Source organism: Musa acuminata, chromosome BXJ2-1, assembly GCF_036884655.1.
Source record: "Musa acuminata AAA Group cultivar baxijiao chromosome BXJ2-1, Cavendish_Baxijiao_AAA, whole genome shotgun sequence".
Classification (NCBI taxonomy): Eukaryota; Viridiplantae; Streptophyta; class Magnoliopsida; order Zingiberales; family Musaceae; genus Musa; species Musa acuminata.
In genome coordinates this window covers 13,792,233-13,811,885 of record NC_088338.1, presented here as the reverse complement: position 1 = coordinate 13,811,885, position 19,653 = coordinate 13,792,233, and the positions used below count along the sequence as shown (strand labels likewise).

The 19,653-nt window shown below is 36.0% G+C and overlaps 1 protein-coding gene across 3 annotated transcripts; it reads left to right on the top strand.

Annotated features, from left to right (window-relative positions):
• Window positions 1-8,974: 8,974 nt before the first annotated feature.
• On the top strand, window positions 8,975-19,165 carry LOC135598992 (protein FREE1-like). 3 transcript variants are annotated; one of them, XR_010481760.1, is made up of 10 exons: window positions 8,975-10,092; window positions 12,416-12,502; window positions 12,608-12,739; window positions 15,758-15,907; window positions 16,346-16,411; window positions 16,508-16,618; window positions 18,017-18,109; window positions 18,304-18,331; window positions 18,411-18,495; window positions 18,631-18,648. XR_010481760.1 is itself a non-coding variant. In XM_065093593.1 (10 exons), the coding sequence occupies exons 1-10, from the start codon at window positions 9,127-9,129 to the stop codon at window positions 18,706-18,708; spliced, it is 1,782 nt and encodes a 593-aa protein (XP_064949665.1). In that variant the 5' UTR covers window positions 8,975-9,126; the 3' UTR covers window positions 18,709-19,165. The 3 variants fall into 3 exon arrangements, 1 of the variants encoding a protein (XP_064949665.1); XM_065093593.1 differs by having other exon boundaries at window positions 18,425-18,495; window positions 18,631-19,165; XR_010481761.1 differs by lacking the exons at window positions 18,304-18,331; window positions 18,411-18,495; window positions 18,631-18,648 and having other exon boundaries at window positions 16,519-16,618.
• Window positions 19,166-19,653: the final 488 nt, after the last annotated feature.

The following is a 19,653-nucleotide window of genomic DNA, read 5'->3' as shown; positions in this document are numbered from 1 at the left end:
AAGAATTGACATGTTCCGGATGTGCTTTTTCTATCTATTCTATATCCAGCAAAATCCGCATCAGCATAAGCAATTAATTCAAAGTTTTCAAATTTTAGATACTATAATCCTAGATTAGTGGTTCCTTTAAGATATCTAAAAATTCTTTTAACTACTTTAAGATGAGATAGCTTAAGATTAGATTGAAACTTTGTACAAAGTCCTACACTAAACATGATATTCGGTCTAGTTACGATGAGGTATAGTAAACTACCTATCATACCCCTATAAGCTTTTAATCAAACTTTCTCCACTTTCGTCAATGTCTAACTTAGTTGAGGTACTCATAGGAGTATTGATAGCCTTTGAACTATTCATATTAAACTGTTTTAGCAAGTCTAATACATATTTTGTTTGACTAAGAAAAATACCATCACTAAGTTGTTTGATTTGTAAGCCTAAAAAGAATGTTAGTTCTCCCATTAAACTCATTTCAAACTTTAGGCTCATAATCTTGACAAATGATTCACATAAAGATTCATTTGTAGAACCAAAAATAATATCATCAATATAAATTTGAACAATAAGAAAGTTATTTTTAAAATTTTTAATGAATAATATAGCATCGACTATGCCTTTAGAGAAATTATTTTGGATAAGAAATTAGCTAAGTCTCTCATACCAGGCCCTTGGGGCTTGTTTTAATCCATAGAGAACTTTAGTTAATTTAAACACATGATTAGAAAAATTATCATTCTCAAAACCAGGAGGTTGTTCAACATAAACTTCTTCGGAAATAAAGCCATTAAGAAAAATACTTTTAACATTCATTTGAAATAACTTAAAATTATTACTACTAGGCAAGGAGCATCATTGTGACTTCTAATCGTGCCACAAGAGCGAAGGTTTCTTCATAATCAATACCTTCTTCTTAGTTAAAACCCTTGGCTACTAATCTAGCCTTGTTTCTAATCACGATACCAAATTCATCTTGCTTATTTCTATAGACCCATTTAGTACCAATAACTATTGATCATTTGGCCTCGAAACAAGCTTCCATACCTAATTTCTCTTATATTGGTTCAACTTCTCTTGCATTGCGATAGCCCATGAATCATCTTTCAAGATCTTATAAATGCATTTAGGTTTAATTTGAGAAAGAAAAACACCGTTGGTACAAAATTTTTTAAGAGAATAATGAGTTTGAACCCCTTTTGATGTGTCTCCTATGATTAGCTCCTTAGGATAAGCATCTACATATTTCCATTCCTTAGGTAAGGATGTTTTAGAAGAAGATGCATCTAAGTTACTAGTTGGAAGAGATGGTTCATTTAAATTCATCAAACTCATTTTTCTTAAATTCGAAAACTTTATTAAAGATAACATAAATAGACTCTTCTATAACCAAAGTTCTTTTATTAAAGATACGAAAGACTTTAGAAATAGTACAATAGCTAAGAAAAATCCCATCATCGGATTTTGCATCAAACTTTCCTAAGGCATCTTTTTCATTGAAGATAAAACATTTACAACCGAAAACTTTAAAATATGAAACGATGGGTTTTTTATTATTCAACAATTCATAAGGAGTTTTGGAAAGTAATGGTCTTACTAGAACCCTATTCATGATATAGCATATCGTATTAACGGCTTCGGCCCAAAAATATTTGAGTGGGCTATAGTCGTTTAACATGGTTCTTATCATTTCTTGTAAATTTTTATTTTTTTCTTTCTATTACTCCATTTTGTTAAGGATTTCTTGGAGTAGATAAATTATGGTTGTATCCATTGGATTCACAAAAGTTTTAAAAATTATGATTTTAAAATTCGCCACTATGATCACTCGATGAAATCATAAAGCCTTTTTCAATTTGAACAAGTTTAAAAAACTTAGAAAAATACCTAAAGAAATCACTTTTGCATGCCAAGAAGTATGTTCAAGTGTATCTACTATAATCATTAACAATGACAAAGGCGTATTTGCTACCTTCTAAGCTTGATATATCAATTGGTCCAAACAAATCCATATAGATCAATTGCAATGGTCTAGAGGTGCTTATTTGATTCTTTGGTTTGAAACTACCTTTTATTTGTTTTCCTAGTTGACATGCATCACACACATTATCCTTAACAAACTTAATGTTAGGAATACCTCTTGTAAGTTCTTTAGATAAGATTTGAGAGATTAGTTGCATACTAGCATGACCTAATCTCCTATGTCAAAGTGAAGCATCGTCATTCAAAACCAAAAAATATATTTTATTATAAAGATCATCAATGTCAATAGTGGATATATTATTTTATTTTAGGACAATAATAGAGGTGTTTTTGTGTGGTTGTTCAATAATGCAAGCATTGAGATGGTTGTTCAATAATGACATATTCTTTATCACATAATTGATTAATACTCAAAAGATTGTGCTTTAAGCCATCAATCAATAACACATCTTTAATCAAAAGGTTGGATTTGTTACCTATGGTTTCTTTGCCAATGATTTTACCCTTGTTATTATCTCTGAAGGTGACATACCCTTTGTCTAGACTAGTGAGCTTAGAGAATTGAGATGGATCTTTGGTCATGTGCCTTGAGCATCTACTATCAAGGTACCATCTCTTGTTCCTAGCTTATGATGGTAAACATTTCTCATCTCCGATAGCCATTAGTACGTAGTGAGCAACTTGCTCGGTGTTGGTTGGCTCCTCTTTTTTGGATGCACTTTAGTCATCCCAAGTTGCTTTAAAAGCCTTCTTCTTTGGTTGCTTCTTCTTTACTTGGGGATATTCACTTTTAAAATATCCCGGCTTCTTGCATTCGTAGCATATAACTTATTTTTTCTTGAGTTCAATTTTATTTTTAGTGTTATTTTTAAATTTATTTTTTTTTATAAATTTTTTAAACTTTCTTATCAAGAGTGTCAAGTCATTATCATAGTCCTCATCACTTGAATTTTCTTTCAAATGGTCTTCATGAGTTTTTAGTGCCATATCCTTCTTATTCGTTAGAAGATTGTTCTCAAGCTCTTCATGAGCATTGCAAGTCATCTCATAGGTCATTATTGACCCGATAAATTCTTCGAGAGGAAAGTTATTTAAATCCTTGGCCTCTTGAATGACCGTTACTTTATGATCCCAACTCTTTGGAAGGGATCTCAAGATTTTATTAACAAGTTCAAAGTTCAAAAAATATTTGCCAAGAGCTTTTAAACTATTGACGACATCTATAAAACGGGTGTACATGTCAACAATAGTTTCACTTAACTTCATCCGAAATAATTCATAAGTATGAACTAAAAGATTTATTTTTGACTCTTTTATTCTACTAGTGCCTTTGTGAGTGATTCTGAGTATGTGCCAAATATCAAAAGCCGTTTCACAAATAGACACTCAATTAAACTCGTTTTTATCTAAAGCACACAAGACATTCATAGCATTGACATTTAAAGTGAAAGTCTTCTTCTCCAACTCATTCCAATCATTCATTAGAAGAGAAGATTTTTGAAAGTCATTTTTCACAAGGTTCTATAACTCAAAACCCATTGAAGTTAGAAAGATCCTCATTCTAGTCTTCCAATACACGTAATTCGTCCCATTGAACATGGGAGGACATATAATTGAATGACCCTCTTGATAGCTAGCAAAAGCCATCTCTATTGGGTTTTAAACTAAATCGAGAGTAACCGTGCTCTGATACCAATTGTTAGGATCGAGTTGGCACAAAGAGGGAGAGAGGGGGGTGAATTAGTGTAGCAGATTAAAACATCGGTTTAAAAATCTTTGTACGTTAAAAAATAATCTTGGAAGATAACTTGAAAGCGTGTTTGTTCGTAAGGGTAGTGAAATCCAAGTAAGGAGAAAGTGAAGCTATTACAAAATAAGTAAATGTAATAATAGAAATGCAAACTAGAATTTATAGTGGTTCGGTCGGTGTGACCTACATCCACTTCCGATTCCTCCTCCATCGAGGTCACCGGCGTCCACTAATGGTCTTCCTTCAATAGGCGAAGACTAACCATCTCTTTATAATGCTTTCTCCTTTTTATGGGTTTAGGAGATAACCTTTACAAGCCTCACACCTCTCTTGAATGATCATAACACTAGAAAGAGAGGAGGAGGACTCTTTTCACTTTTACAACACTTTTAATACCCCAATAATTCAAGATTTTGTTCATACTTTCGTTCCTTTTTATACAGAAAAGGGTGGGATATTTATAGGCCTCAATAAATTTAGAATTGGAGCCAAAAAGTATTACATCTCTGGATTTCGGGGTACTAGTGGTACCACAGTCATTATTGGGCGGTACTACTACCTGCAGACTGACACTGGGTAGTACCACTACTTGACAGAGCTTCGAAGACTGAGCTTCGATGGTACCACTACTTGACAGCATTTACTGTCAGTGGTACCACCGCCTAGACCACCTGGGAGACTAGGTCAATATGCGGTGCCACCATCGGCTATGACTTCAGGTGATGAATGGGCTATTCAACTAGCCCAATTCAACCTTGTTAAGGGTCCAGATGACCCCTAACTGAGTTAGTGGGAATACCTACCAATCATAACTCAACTTAAGGTCTAACTATGATATTTAAGACATTTAAACAAGCAAACGTTGTCTGGTATATCGATTATTCTTTTGGCGAGCTTCTGGTGATCTTCTAGTGAACTTCCGACGATCTTTCGGTAATGTTCCAGCGGACTCTCGGCAAGCTCTTGGATTTTATGATGATCTTTTTGGTGAGTTCTGATGAGCTTCTTTGGCAAGCTCTTGGACTTCTCAGTCAATTCCGACAGAACTTCCGACGAACTCTCAAACTTCCAATGAAGTCTCGATCTCGACTCCAGCTCAACATCTGATTCATGTCTTACCGCTATCATAGCTAATTTTGCTGTATACTTTTCTCAGCACATAGATTAGATCAAATAATTTATCAATTAATTTCATCTTTAAAATATGAGATTCAACGCCTACCGAGGAAGGTGAGAATGCTTCGATTTTAGTTATTTGAAAGTTAATAGCATAGTTATCGTTACGTAAAACTCCATAACTATTTGAAGGCTTGACGGGGCAATGCAAAATTCTAGTGACCTGGGACAAACTGATGGCTAGTTAAGATAAATTAAATTCTGATGGGTCATTCAATATGTTGGAGGAAACAAGAGGGGCCAAATTCCTTATCAGATCCAATGATAACAAATGTGTCATAGCAGGTTGCCAGATGCTGATTGCTAATCAAATTGGGGATGAAACCTGCGATCAAAATTGGTATTATCCAGCTTCAAGTTGAGTCTGATGCTGAGACAATTCTAAGGATCCTCAACAAGGAGGAGACCACACTTTAGAGGTTAACAAACTGTGTGATATGTTTTGATGCTTTTTTTTTTTTTTCTATTTTATGACACGTAAATTCTATCATGTCTTCAAGGAGGGAAATAAGAGTATTAATTGATTAGCACATTTTGTACTTTCCTCAAAATCTTTTTATATTTAAAGGGACAACTGGCTGAGGGACTTGCCTATTTTTTGTACTCCGAGGAGTATGGAGTAGTCTATACTAGAATTTTAAAGTAATAGATCTTACGCTTGCGTTTTTTTTTTTAAATGTAAATAGTTGCGAGAACGCAAGTTCCTCTCTTCTCCATTAGGGCACTACTCTTCTATTATTCATCTTAATATTGTTCTTGCTATTCCACTTCACAGTAGTCCCAGCACCTAGGAAGGCTTGTTCTGAAGAGTCCATGAGATAAAATCTGAAAAATTTTCTACAAGTCTCAAAGACAAATCTCAGTCAAATTTAGTATTCTTCTAACTGAGAATTAGTGCTGGATTTGAAGAAGCATGATATTGTAAAACAGTCTTGGATACATAGTTTATGTGGTTAATTCTTTGGTAGGACTCGTTTTGATTTTGTTTTCAATTTGAGTTGCCTAAAAAGTGAGGAATATATTTTGCCTGCTTCATTGTGAATTTGCTTTTGTATTCTTCTGTTTTAGATTGTTAGCTGAGGAAGAGAAAATTAAAGTCTTCACTAGAGGTCCTTAGTCCTTAAAGGGTCAGACTCTATCCATGGTTCCTTAGAGACTAATCTTTTAGTTATAAAGGTATAGTTTCTAGGTTGACCATTAGAACTTTTTTAATTCTAGTATCCTCCTTCAAATTATTCTTATTTTAGAAAAACATATAAATTTTTTTAACATTATCATGGCTGGTGTTTTTATTCTCATGCAATTCTCCAAACCATTGCATGGTTGATTTTTCCTAGTTGTTCCAAATCGTGGCTTATAAAAATCTTCTAATTTTATGTTTTAATTATGGTATGGTTGGGCATAGATCAGACCAATGTTGAGGAATGAGCCTGATAACAATCCCAAACATATAGATGAACAGATGAAGACTTCAAATTAGGTATTTAAACAAGAAGATGATTCCTTGTATAGGCCTTGGATTAATGTTGGAAGGCACAATTGAACCAAGCATCCATTAAACCACTTGAACCCAGAAAAGAAAGGCAACAATCCTTCATATCATATCGTGGTGGCAGTATCCAAATCAAAAATTTGGTTAACTAAGTTGGCTATGTAGCTGGACCTCAGTAGGCATTCAAACTTGCTAACATAGAGGAAGCATGATTAACTCTTAATGCTGACAAGACCTTCAAGTTATGCATACTCTAGTATCCTACTATCCAAAGATATCTTCCTTGCAGTAGCAGGAAATAACATCCATTCATGAGAGGCTTAAGGAGGTCATTGTGCCAGCAACAAGTTATTAATGTTGAAAACCAGTAGGGTGTCATGTAAACATCAAGAAAAGAATAGAGAAAAACAAATTAAGGTTTCCTCCTTGTGTTACCTTTAGTTTGTCTTTTCTAGTGATACATGCGATAGAAGGAACTCTCCCATCGAGAGGAGTTTCCAATTCAAAGCAACAATGGACTATTGTTAGGATATATCAGATAACTTTGAGAAGCCAGTGTTGTGGGTGTTGATGGCTTTTTTTTGAGTGGTCAAAGATGATCTTGAGTGGGCTAAGAAAGAGAAAAAGGATGATTGATGGAGGAAATCATTCATCAACACTAGTGATGGGCATTCTGGAGACGAGGTCTGGGTCGGTCTCACGTGTGAGGAGGGCAAGCGATGGGTTATTTGGTTTGATCAAACTAACATTATGCTTAGTTAGATTAAATGAGTATCAATTTAGGCATATCACCTAAGCTTAGGCGTGCGTATAAGCTGTGCCCAATTATAAGACCTCACCTAGTCCATCATCAAGGTACTCGGGTTTTGCCTCATGTCGTCCCAATGCCTAGGCGATCGTCTAAGCATCCAATAAGTAAGAGTCTTATATATTAAATTTGCTCATAGACTAACTTTTTTGCATATCAGATTCTCTCTCATAATATACGATAATGAATTATTGAAGCAGTTCCGTACGACTAATTAATGTTGTTGAGTATTCTTTAAAGAGGTGGGTGGTGACTTATGTCTTCTTAGATTTATTTTTTTAGTTAATCAGAGATAATATGAATGATTAGAAAATAAGGATAAATTCAAGCTCAACATTCCTTGTTTTAGAAACAAAGGTTAAGATGTAGTGTGTGTGTTGTATCTTCTTACTACCATTCACTAACTTGAGTTGATGTTCACTTGCTTGTAACTTTAACTTGCAAGGCAGTCCTAATGTTACCCTACAGTGATAATTTATTGTGATTGTCTTGCTTTCTTGCAACTATACAATATGTACAGTTACTACCATTTAGGCATGGTTGCTGGTTTACTTGTACAGTGAGATTACTTTAGACAATCAATCATAGTGAGATTACATGGAGTGCCATCTTCGTCTCTTTCTCGGCTACCTTTCTTAACCTAGAAGAAGAAGAATGTTGGATTCGACCATATCTTCTTTGTGAGGAGTCCCTTTCTGCTTCACTCTCCTCTTATTGTTAAGTTTTATTTCTTTGCACTGCGTTGGAGCTCATCATGGCATTTCAAAGTGTTCTGTTGCATTCCTTACAATAAATAGATTATGGCGAAGCCTGCTTCAAACATTTGAATCGATCTCTCGAATAACATATCCAATGAGAACAAATTTTGTTGATGTCCTTGTCCGCTGATATCAGCCTCTGTTCCAACTTCATGTCATCCTCTTAATCAACCTCTCTTGGTGGATCTGATGGAGAAGAATCAAGAAGAAATGGATCAGTGTTTCCTCTATGGTTCATATTGGCCGGTGACAATCATTTTTATTTGTTGGCATATAAATCACTTGTATGCACAGAGAGAGCGACACATGAAATCACTTGCAAGGCTGAGGAGTTTTCTCTATGCTCGCCATGACAAGCATGAAATACCGAGAACTGAATGAGAGGCTAAAGAAGGCTGAGGAGTCCAAAGTGGCATGGCAAAGGATCGCAAGGAAGAAGGAAGCCAAGGTTTCGTCACTTGGAAGCGCAGTCGAGCGAACACGACGACCTGAATTCTCCTCCACGAAGCAGGCCACGGTAGGTGGTGGAGATTACTATATTTCTCTTTCTTCGAGGAGAGGAAGAAGAGAAGAAGAGCTGTGAGGCGACGCTGATTGGATCTTTTTCCCTTGCAAGTGTTGTGGTTCTCGTCATATATGCAAGTATTTTGATTATGGGGGGATGGATATATATATATATATATATATATATATGCTAAATTTAAATTTAAATTCAAAAGGATAAATACACAAATTCACTTATTTTTGAGGATTATCACAACTGTTGTTGTATTCATATGCTTTTTTGCTTGTTGCATTGTGTGATCTTATGAAGCCCAACTTATTAATTTGAGCTCATCAAGGCATTTAATTGAAGCCCAACCCGACAGCAGATATGGTTCGATCAAACCAAGAGTGGTCCATTCTATACGCGAGCGGCCTGATCCAACATGGATCGATCCACGGTTCAGCTTACCTAACTCTGCTCCTCAGGAGCACCGACTCTCTAACGTAGCTGCCTTCTCCCCCCGCGTTCGAAACCAAACGCCACAACCCGATCGAAAACAGACTTCTTCTCTTACATCGTTGGTTTCTTCCACCACTCCGATCGATCCAACGCCGCCGTTTCAATCTCCTCTTCGATCGCCTGTGATCGCTTTGATCGGCAGAGCACCGGCCGGCGGCGATGCAGCACGGCAGCGATTACAGCTCGTACTACGCCCCCCAGTCCCCGCCTCCCCCCACCAATCCCAGTTCTGTCCCCGCCGAATTACCTCCGTCCACCCCGATCCAGCAATTGTACGCCTCGGCGCCGCCGTACTCCACCGATTTCCCGCTCGCCGCTGCCCCCGGCCCCGGCCCATCCTCCTACGCCCCCTTTTCCCAGAATCCGGAGCCCGCTTCCTGTCTACCCCCTTCGGTGCCGTCCTACGGTCAACCCCAATCCCAGTTACCACCCCAATTTCCCTCATTTCCACCTTACAATTCGTCGTCCTACCCGCCGGAGACATCGCCATCGCCAACGGCATCGCTGTATCCTCATCAGCAGCCCTCTTCAGTTCCATATTATCCCTACGATCCCAATCAGCTGGCCACCGGGAGTCATGCCTCACCTATGAACCCAATCTCCGTGCCCACGTCTTCCCCCAACCCAAGCTCCTCCTTGTCCTCTCCTTACACTTCTTATAACGTTTCTCAACAGAGCTCTGCCATGATGCCTGAACAAGAGGCACAGTACTTCAATGACAATTCTGGGAGGTATGGTGCGAGTTTGAACGATGGGTATGGGCACAGCCGATCCGGTTTCGGTCAGGAGTTCCATGAGAAAAATCTTTATGCTGGGATGCACTACGATGAGTTTGGTCCGCAGGATGATGGGCTTGGCGATGGCGTGTACCAGTATGATGGGGGGAGATCGGAACCATATGGTTCTCGTGGGACGGTACCCACTAGGTCGCCGACCCTCTTTGATGATTACGGGAGGTCAGTAAGCTTCCCTTCGGTTGGGAATAACCAAGGAGGAAGCGTTGGGAAAATCGTCAGAGCAGTGCCAAAGGAGGACATGCAGCCGGATGTGAATAATGGGCAGAAGTTCAGGGTGAAGCTGTTGCTTGAAGGGGGAGGACAGAACACTACGGACGTACTTTGCCAGGTTTGGTATCAAGAAATGACATTTTTACTGTTAGTACCTCTTCAATTTACATCTTCAGGAGCAATGCTTAGCTTTATGATGAATTAGAAAAATTCCATCAATAAACATGTCAATTGTTCTTTATAATTTTCAAATCTTCAGTCTTTTTTCAGTTGTTGTTGATGTAATTTATTATGCATATTAGGTATTCAACCATGTTTTTTTAGGAAATATCATCTGAAGATTCAAGCAGTGAGTCTACTGTTTGTGGATTATTGATCCTGTTTAGGTTAGGTTCAACAAAATAAATAGATGATTACTAATACATGGCTAGATGTTGGGAAGAATTGGTCCTACTATTTTGTTCGAAGTATGATCTTCCAGTTAGGATTTTGATTTTTTTTGGAAATGACCTCAAGCCCCTTTATCATCAACAAACTGATCTTGAAATTCATTTCTCCCCATGAATTACATTTTGATTTTAATAACACATGGAAGGTCTTAAAGTGATTTTGGAATCTTGCAAATGTGGCAACTTGGTCATGCTACAGTGAAAAGTAAGTACCTGACGATTTTTGGCTGAATATTGAAGAAAAATCAATTTGGTTGTTTTGTTAAAGCAGGTTGGACTAGATAGATGTGCTTAATTATAAGCAAAGATTAAGATCCCCCAGTTTGCACCCAAATGACATTGATTGCCAAAGCATGTAGAATGCAAGTGTATCATCTACCATACATTGCCTATAACGACAGTTTTGCATCATCATAAAATATGAACAAGTTCAAATTGTGGGATTAACAAGACCAAATTATGGGTTTAACAAGTTGCTAGGCCTTTCTATTCATTAGTATCTGTGGGGTTGAAATGGATGAAAAAAGAAAATGGATCAGATGACCAATCCATAATGCTTGCAATATACTGACACATGATTTTTTTCTTACGTCTTTGTATGAATTAATATAGAACCCTTTTCGTGATGCATACAGATTGATCTCTCTTGACATATGCATCCAAATGATTCTTTTTTTTCTTTTCACATTTTCCCTTTGTCCAATCTTTTTAAAGAGTTGATGTTCAGCAATTATTGCCTTGTTATACATTCAGACAACATGCTGATTTTCATGATAGACAATTCTGACTTGAATGTTTCACCACTCTCTGACCTTTCTTGGGAAGATATTTTTAGTCGATTGGCCCTCTGTTCAAGCACCTAAAAGTGGCTTTATTTTGCTATTATTCCTCTTATGCATTTTTGATAATTTGGTGATCTCCAAAAGAGATGATTTGATCAGTTTCTTATGTTTCATTTCTTTGAGAAGGTGCAACTTTTGTTTTCTTCATTACATACAATAAAACATATTAGGACTTCTAAATTTCATATGGGATATTTGGGAGGTGCATATTGATTTTTTGTTGGGACCACTACATTTTTCTTCCAAAAGCTAGTGGTTGATCAGTTTCTTTAACACATTTATCTCAGTACTTCTATAAATTGATTATTTAGAAGATGTCAAAGTCAAAGATAGCCAAACGATTATTTTAGTTTATCATTTGCTCTCCCTGACTTTCCTCAATGAAATGGTTCCTAGATGGAGTTCTTAGTGGTCAATTAAGCTTGATATGGTAAATATGCAGCTGATTCTTGTATTAGGCCTCTAACTAAGGTGATTTCCTTTAGTTTAAGAATCCATATTGGGTTTTTTAGTACTTTGTCAAGCCTGTTTGAAAATATATGGAACTGGTTTCTACCGGAATTTTAGCTATTAAAGTAAGCAACGTGAACACACTTTGTCTTTGGGTTGAACATCTTATCTTCTTCTCCGTTTTTTATTTATTCTGTTTCTCTGTAATATTTTCTCCCAATTAAAATTTTCAATTTTGCTATAGCATCCAATTTTGTTGTGTTCTTGTATGCAATTCATATTGCTTGCACGAATTGGACTGAGACCCACCTTTTATCCTAATAGCATCTTTACATCAACTCAAGATTTAGGTCATTTGCTGACCTAGCAAAACCATGAGTGGAGAAAGAGAGATCTGGAACCTATTCATTCTTAAAAGAGACCACTGAGGCACTAACCATGGGTCTAGATGTTAGAGTCAGTTTACCTAGGTCTGAATGCAACTGGCGTGGGTCATGGATTGACACTACTTATTGTTGTTTCTAGTATTTTAATTGCATTAAATTATTATGTTTGGAGGACATATAAGGACTAGTTTAGGGTGTGATCTGGTCAAAGACATGACTGAAAATTAATCTAAAATTTGGGTATCATGTTGTGTCAAATGTGTATTCAGATACTTGTGTTAACCTCCATGTTGTTGCATATTTTTGTGTCACAGATTGGATTGGATGGGATTCGCATGCTTGACCCAAGCACTAATAGGACATTGAGAATCTACCCTCTTGAGACTGTGACAAGATGGGAAGTAAGTTTTTCAGATTACGCTAGGTACTCAGGATTTAATTTGCTTCCAATAAATCATAATATGTTTCTTAACATATCTGGAAAATGTCATGTATGTTTAATCTAGGTATTGGATTCATCTACATTTGCCTTTTGGTCCAAGAGCTTTGTTGACATCGATCCAAGGCGCATAAGGCTTCAGTCAAACAGCTACACCACAAACACCATACTTGACACAGTGACAGCTGCTACAGTGCAGGTAGGCACTCAACTAGCTTTTTTCCTCTTAATTTGAATGTTCTAAGAGTTTTCTAGTTGTTTTATTTTGAGAGGTTATTCTACTGATTTTCGTGAATTGGTGTCTGTTGTAAATTGATAAAAACTTGTTAATATATAATTTAGATAGTAAGTTATTCTCAGTTATTAGACCATAACTATTAGCCTTTTGTTGATTGGCGTATCTGAAGTTTATACCAAAGATCATTAGTTTTTTGTTGATATTTTTTTATACTCACTATAGAGTTTGTATGGCAGATTGAATTCAGGTTATATGTAGTAGTTGATCATCAGTTACAGACTGATTTTCCTCTTAGAAAGTAGTGTACGCCACATTAGATGTAAAGGATGAATTTTGTTGTTTCACATAGTATCTGTGGTTAAGAAATTTTAGTTTCTGTTCATTTTTTAAATGATTTGGATCTGTTTTGATGTTATTAGATGAACTACATTATTCACTGTTAGTGCTATCATTTTGGATATACTCTAGCTTACTATCTGGGCATGGTGGTTAGTGATTGTCAAGTTTTAACATGACTTGGAACCAAATATTGAATACCACCTCTAAGATTTGGTTGAGGCCTTAAGGTCTCTTATTTGTTGTTTTATTCTTGGTTTATCTGGGTAATATGATGGTCAATAACATGGGTTTTGCATTCTGGCGTCCAATATTCACATGGTATCAATATAAATTTGCTGGAATAAATTTCTTTCAAGCAAATTGTTATGATTACACTTGTGCAAAGCAGTCTGTTGAGAATTTATTGAAATGACACATATTGCAATATCTTCAGAAAACTGCAATTTTGAATAGCGTATCTTGTTGAGTAGCTTCTTTTTGGGATAACTAGTCCATCAAATCATTAGAAAAAAGAAAATCAGTAAAAAAGTAATCTAGTGCAAAAGAAAAAGTAGAAAAAAAATCTGCAAAAGAAAAAAGTTAATCTAGTGCACGAGACTCCGACCAATATAGGCTCTTGGAAGGATCAATGTACACAGTACACACTATTATCTCTATTAATGGAGAGACTATTTATGTGTTTTGAATCTGGTCATTCTGGTCACAAAGGATCAACCTTACTGTTATAACAACTATCAAGGTCTGCACTCTTATGACATCAGAAAAAATATAAAAGGAAGAAGAAAAAACAACAATTAGAATAAGAAGAATAAACAGCCTTTGATTTCATGCTTTCACCCTTTTGACATCTTCCCTAACCACAGCAGCATCTAATACCTTCCACTGAAGCAGCAAAATTCCACTCCCTTCACAAAGTCTATACACCTGCTGCCAAGGGAGAATTCAAAGCCGTTTGGATCAACTCATGAACCATACTATTTTATGAGTTCCACAGATGAACAAGCGACTTGGCTATATTAGTGAGATTAATAAAAACCTCTCCATGCATGTAGCATTACAGATCAAATGATCAGCAGTTTCCTCACCATTATCACACATAAAACTATGGAAACTCTAGAGGAGAGTCTGTTATGAATAGCAACCAGAGAAACCTATTGATCTTGTGGGTAGCACAAGTCTTCCAATTTTTCATTGCAATGGTACTTCTACCCTCAATCCAAGATTATATAAAAGCAAAATATTGACAATTTTGACATATTCGCCAGTCTCCATATCAAATCTACAAAACCAGTAAATGAACACATATCCAGAGACTCTGAAAGATTTAGGAGCTGCAACTGACAATCATTAAATAAGTTTTCTCCAATCAGAATTATTAAACTGTTAAAATTTGGCTTCTTTTCCATTCAATTAAAAAAAATCAGAAAATTCAATCATTGTGACTGTCCAAAATCATCTGGCCAAGCCAACACTTCACAATCATTCTATTGCCATGTCAAAGCTTCTTCCAACCTCAATCCATCCAAGGAACATTCTGTCCAAAGGAAATCCTTGCAGTTCCTCATATGATTGAATGACTGTTTTTTTATGCAGTAAACCCCCATATTAAGCTCCGCCAAGGGACATTATCTCTGTTGGAAACAAAAAAATCATGACCGATATTGAAACATTTAGATTCAAGATTCCAAGATCTTTAAAACTATTTAGTTAACATGCCACATACCAGTTTACTTGAACCCATTCACGCATGAAGTTCAATCCCTTCTCCAGAAGAAAGCCTGTCTTATCCTCTTATATTTTTTTTTGCCAATCATGAAGTACCCTAAAGGATTGGAATGTATTGCAGCATCTTAGAAATTAGCATGAGTCACTAAGATCAATCTTCCTCTTGCAAATAAATAATTTACTCTCCAAGAGACAAGCCCCTTCTCTTTTGATCAGTGGATCAGTAGGGACTAATCATTTGCTCACGAGATATGAGACATCTGGTCTAAGGGTAAACCCTATGTATCTGAGAGGAAAATTAGAAATTTTGTCGTTCAGTATATTGGCAGATTTGCGATAATTTAAATTTTCAAGACCCAACATCACTATCTATTTTTCGACCAGATACTCTAAAATCATACAGTACTTTCAGATTTACCAATTATTGTTCTTTGATCTCACAAAACACATAGAATCATCCTCTTATTTCAGGTTGATCATGTTACTAGAGGATCTGCACGGCCCAAACTTATCTGACCTTGCCTAATCTTAGTATTGTGCAAAACATGTCAAGCTCAAGAAGAAACAACAGAAAGATCAGTTCTTCATGGCAAACCATTAATCCTTATTTTGTTAGATGAGTAGCTTCTCTTTTGAATGTAGATAACTTTCTTGAACTCCTTGAATTACTGGTCAAATTCCTGCTACAGGCATTAATTAGATATTTGGACATCTTCTGACACTATAAATCATTACAGTGTCTGTAACTGTAAATAAATTTTCTCTCAATATGTCACTCAAACTTCTTAGCTCTTTTGTTTCGTTTTTTGGCTGTAATCTTTACATGTTTCCATAGTATCTTTTTATGTATTTCAATGTCATTTGTGCAAATATGTTTTTTGTTTACAAATTAATTAATGTGACAAAAAATTGTAGCTTAAGGAGATGGGTGGAAATGGTAGCCTAACCAGAGGCGAAGAAGCTGCTGATGCTAGCAAGGTATCTGATCAATCAGCTGAAAGGAAAAAAAGTTTGGTGAACTGGATGAACTTGATTAAACCTGCTAATGAGGAGAAAGATCACTGGGTAAGTTTAGATGCTTTTTCTTTGGTTATTAAAGAATTTTTTCAACTTGATATTTGTTGGTGTGAAAAAATGATTATTCTAGTGATACTTTCATTTGTTTTTGTGACTTAAAACCTTATTTGTTTCTGGAGCTGGTGCTGGTGGCTCTATTGCCCTTTGTTGATTTTATATTGTTTGCTGCATATGAGAGGCTGAAGTGTCCCTTTTTTTTGTGATGTATTTTGTTCATGTATTCATATATGCTGATTGTTTTGGTCAAAGAAGCTATTAGTAAATCTGGCTTGCAATGCATACTGAATGAGACTATCCATATTATTGACTGGCCAGCTGGGCATCTTAATTTTTGAGTTATTGTTGTATTTCCCTTGATTTAGAATTGCTATTACGATTCTTATGATCTGTAGTAGTTGAAGCATACCTGTATTGCCATACATTTAGGTTCCGGATGAAGCTGTTAGCAAATGCACATCATGTGGATCAGATTTTGGAGCTTTCAATCGCAGGGTGATGATTTTCATCTAATCAGTTTTCTTTTCAACCTTGTTTGATATCACAATTTTCCTTGTGATATAGCATGACAATTCCATTCTTTACTTTCAGCATCATTGCAGGAATTGTGGCGATATTTTCTGCGACAAGTGCACAAAGGGTAGAATTGCTCTCACTACAGAAGAAAATGCTCAGCAAGTCCAAGTTTGTGATAGATGCATGGTATATTGACTGGTTTATCCTTTACTTTTAACATCATTGCACAATTGGTTTTTGTACTTTTGATGATGTCATTTCTTACTCCTGAAAATTGATGCTTGTAGAGATATGCAGTTTTAAGTTTGAACTATGTCAGGTTGGTCTTCACTGATAATGTATATTAAATAGTGGTTCAAATTTAGGTGTCTGCATAACCTTTTGGGTTCAGGAGAAAGTTTTGGTTGTTGATATTCTGGAAGTCGAGATGATGTTGGTGAACCTTATTTAAGTCTTTTAAGATATTATATTTATAATGGGTCTTCTTCTAGCAGTAGGCATTTGTTGTTCCAATCTCATATAAAATCTGATGTATTGTTGCTAAAAGGAGATCTTTTTCTTTTCTGGAAGCTAGGTTTGCTAAAAACATTTTACCCCTCCACTGACCATTGACCGTCTTTTAAAGACATTTGTGTTTTTATAAGGATCCTTCTTGAAACAATCTGCAGTGATAGACTCATATATTTTAGTATTATCATTAATCATAAGGGTGAAGAAAGTGTTTTTTAAAGAAAATATGATTTGTTTAGCCAATTGAGTGAATTACTTTCATTTTACATCTTTATTGAATTTTCATCCAGAGGATTTGTTACAAGTCCATTAGCTAGATTTTGCACCTTAGGTTGATAAAACACTGTTATCAGCCAGCGGTAGTCCGCTTACATTATGGTGTAAATTGTCTTAGTTGATCAATATTCTATTCTTTGTTCATGGATGTTCTACAAAAGATCTGAACTAGTTCTTACATTATGGCTATTATTAGCCAGTGGTGGTCCACTTACATTATAGCTTGAATTGTCTTACTTGAACATTCTTTTCTTTGTTCATAGATGTTCTACAAAAAATTTGAACTAGTTTGTCCTCGAGAAATTCACTGTCTTGTCTTGTGTTCGGGCCCTCTGAGTTCATATTACATGTAAGCATTAGAGTTGGCAAGTTGCTTTGCATGTGTGAACTTAGTGTTGACTTGTCACCAAATGCTGACATGTGGTCACCAATTTTGATTAACTTTCACTAGAGAAAAGGTGTTGTCAATGGGGCCAGATTATGTACTTTGTGGTTGCTGAACTAATTTCCTGGGATAGTGAAAATTACTGAATTAACTTTTGTGAACTATGTAAATCTCACTGTCATGTGAAATTTAATTTAGTATAAAGCTAGAAAATTTTGTTTTTCTTCACATATAGTATAGAAACTGTGTGGAAATAAAACAGCCCTAACACGCTTGATCTGCTAATTTAAGTACTGAAACTTAAAATTGCATGGTTGTTAGTATGAATGTTAGATATTCTGAGCATTAACTGAAAAACACGACTTGAGAAGTGATTTGCTTGATGTTACATGGGAGTCTCTCACGTTGAATAGGCAGAAGTTTCTCAAAGGTTAAGCAATGCAAAAGAAGCTGTCAGCAAACCTGCTGGTCTGCAAAGTCATGAAGATCTTGCGCGAAGGCTTCAGGTGCAGTCTTTTTTATTGCTATAGACCACCATGTTTAGACAGATGTCTCGCTGTGGTACTTTATATGGAGGGCATATTTTTCTCATTGTTGGAAAATGATCCAGTTAGCCAGCTTTATTAGTTCTTGCATCTAACTTCTTTAACCCAGATATTATGATGAATAATTAAGGTTTTGGTCTTGATTTTTGCAACAGGAGGAATTGAACAAGAATCGTAAGTCAGGTACTTTACTGCTATATTGTAGAACATTATACTATGTTTTCTGATATAACATGTACTACTATTGACTAATTTATGGTAGTACCTATTTCATAGGTTCAAATTCTGATGAGTCTTGGAAGCCAATGAGGGAAGTAGCATGTCCCATCTGCACAGTCCACCTTCAGGTCTATAATATCAGAACTTTTTTTTTTTCTGCAACATGATAAGCTTTCTCCTTATCTCTTCATCTATTTTCCAAACTGGAATTTTGCTGATGTGTTGTTAGGACTGAATTCTACGATATTTACCTTGAGTTTCAGGTGCAAGTTCCTGCCTCAGGCTCCCAAACAATCGAATGTGGTGTCTGTCAACACCCTTTCTTGGTCAGTGCTGATTGATATCTGATTTCGCCTTGCCATGCCATTGCAATTTCTATCCTCCTATAATTCTCTTTGACAAGCAGTAGCATCGCACATGCTCTCTGCGGTCACCTTGGTTGTATACCCAAGTTGCCTACGTTTTTGTAAGTGAACTTTCGTGAGCATTCACCTCATAAAAGGTCAAGTGTGGAAGCTATGTTTTCCGAGAGTAGTGTGAAGATGAAAACCAGGAACTGGATGACCGAATAAATAGTAATGCTTGTAATGACTGTTGGTGTGCAAAACTTGTTCGGTATCCACATAGATTTGTTGGTAGGAATTGCTTTTGGGCACAGTTTGTGGCTACTATGGCGGTGAAGTAAACATAGTGACGAGTGCTTTTGTATGCTTTCATATAGAAATGATAATTGTCATCGACTTTTACTATCAACTTTATTTTTTTTTCCTATCAGAAAAGTGATTCTATGATATTCTATTTCTTTCTTTCTTGACTTAAGAGAATATTTCATAGATGAGATTATTTGACAGGTTGATGCAGGTCGAGTCAACCACAGCCCCACATCGAGTCAATAAACCGTGGCCGGTTTCAGGTTTGAGTTCTGCAGCTTTCCATCTATTAAAATGGTTTGTAGTTAAACTAAGCAATTTGATAGATGCAGACAACTTCATGTTTTGGTTGTCTCATTCTATTTGTTCCTATCTACTGCTAATATCCTATGCCAATTTAATGTATTCATGCAAAGCTAAAAAAAAAAACTTATAGATATGTCGACATTGTTAGTCTTCATCAATTGATTGTTATAATGAACTCAAAATGATATTAATATTAGAAACATAACTTCTCAAACAATCATCGTCAGTAAAATACCACAGTATAAAAATATGAATCAATGTCTTCATTACGATTGTTGTTGTTGCTAATTAAAATAACTAGGACATAATAAATGATAGGATCTTGGGTAT

Bases quoted from the DNA above. Each gene is read 5' to 3' on its own strand.
- LOC135598992 (XM_065093593.1), top strand. From the start codon at position 9,127: ATGCAGCACGGCAGCGATTACAGCTCGTACTACGCCCCCCAGTCCCCG. The intron at 12,503-12,607 runs GTAAGTTTTTCA...TGTTTAATCTAG, and splicing joins AGACTGTGACAAGATGGGAA to GTATTGGATTCATCTACATT. The intron at 12,740-15,757 runs GTAGGCACTCAA...AAAAAATTGTAG, and splicing joins TGACAGCTGCTACAGTGCAG to CTTAAGGAGATGGGTGGAAA.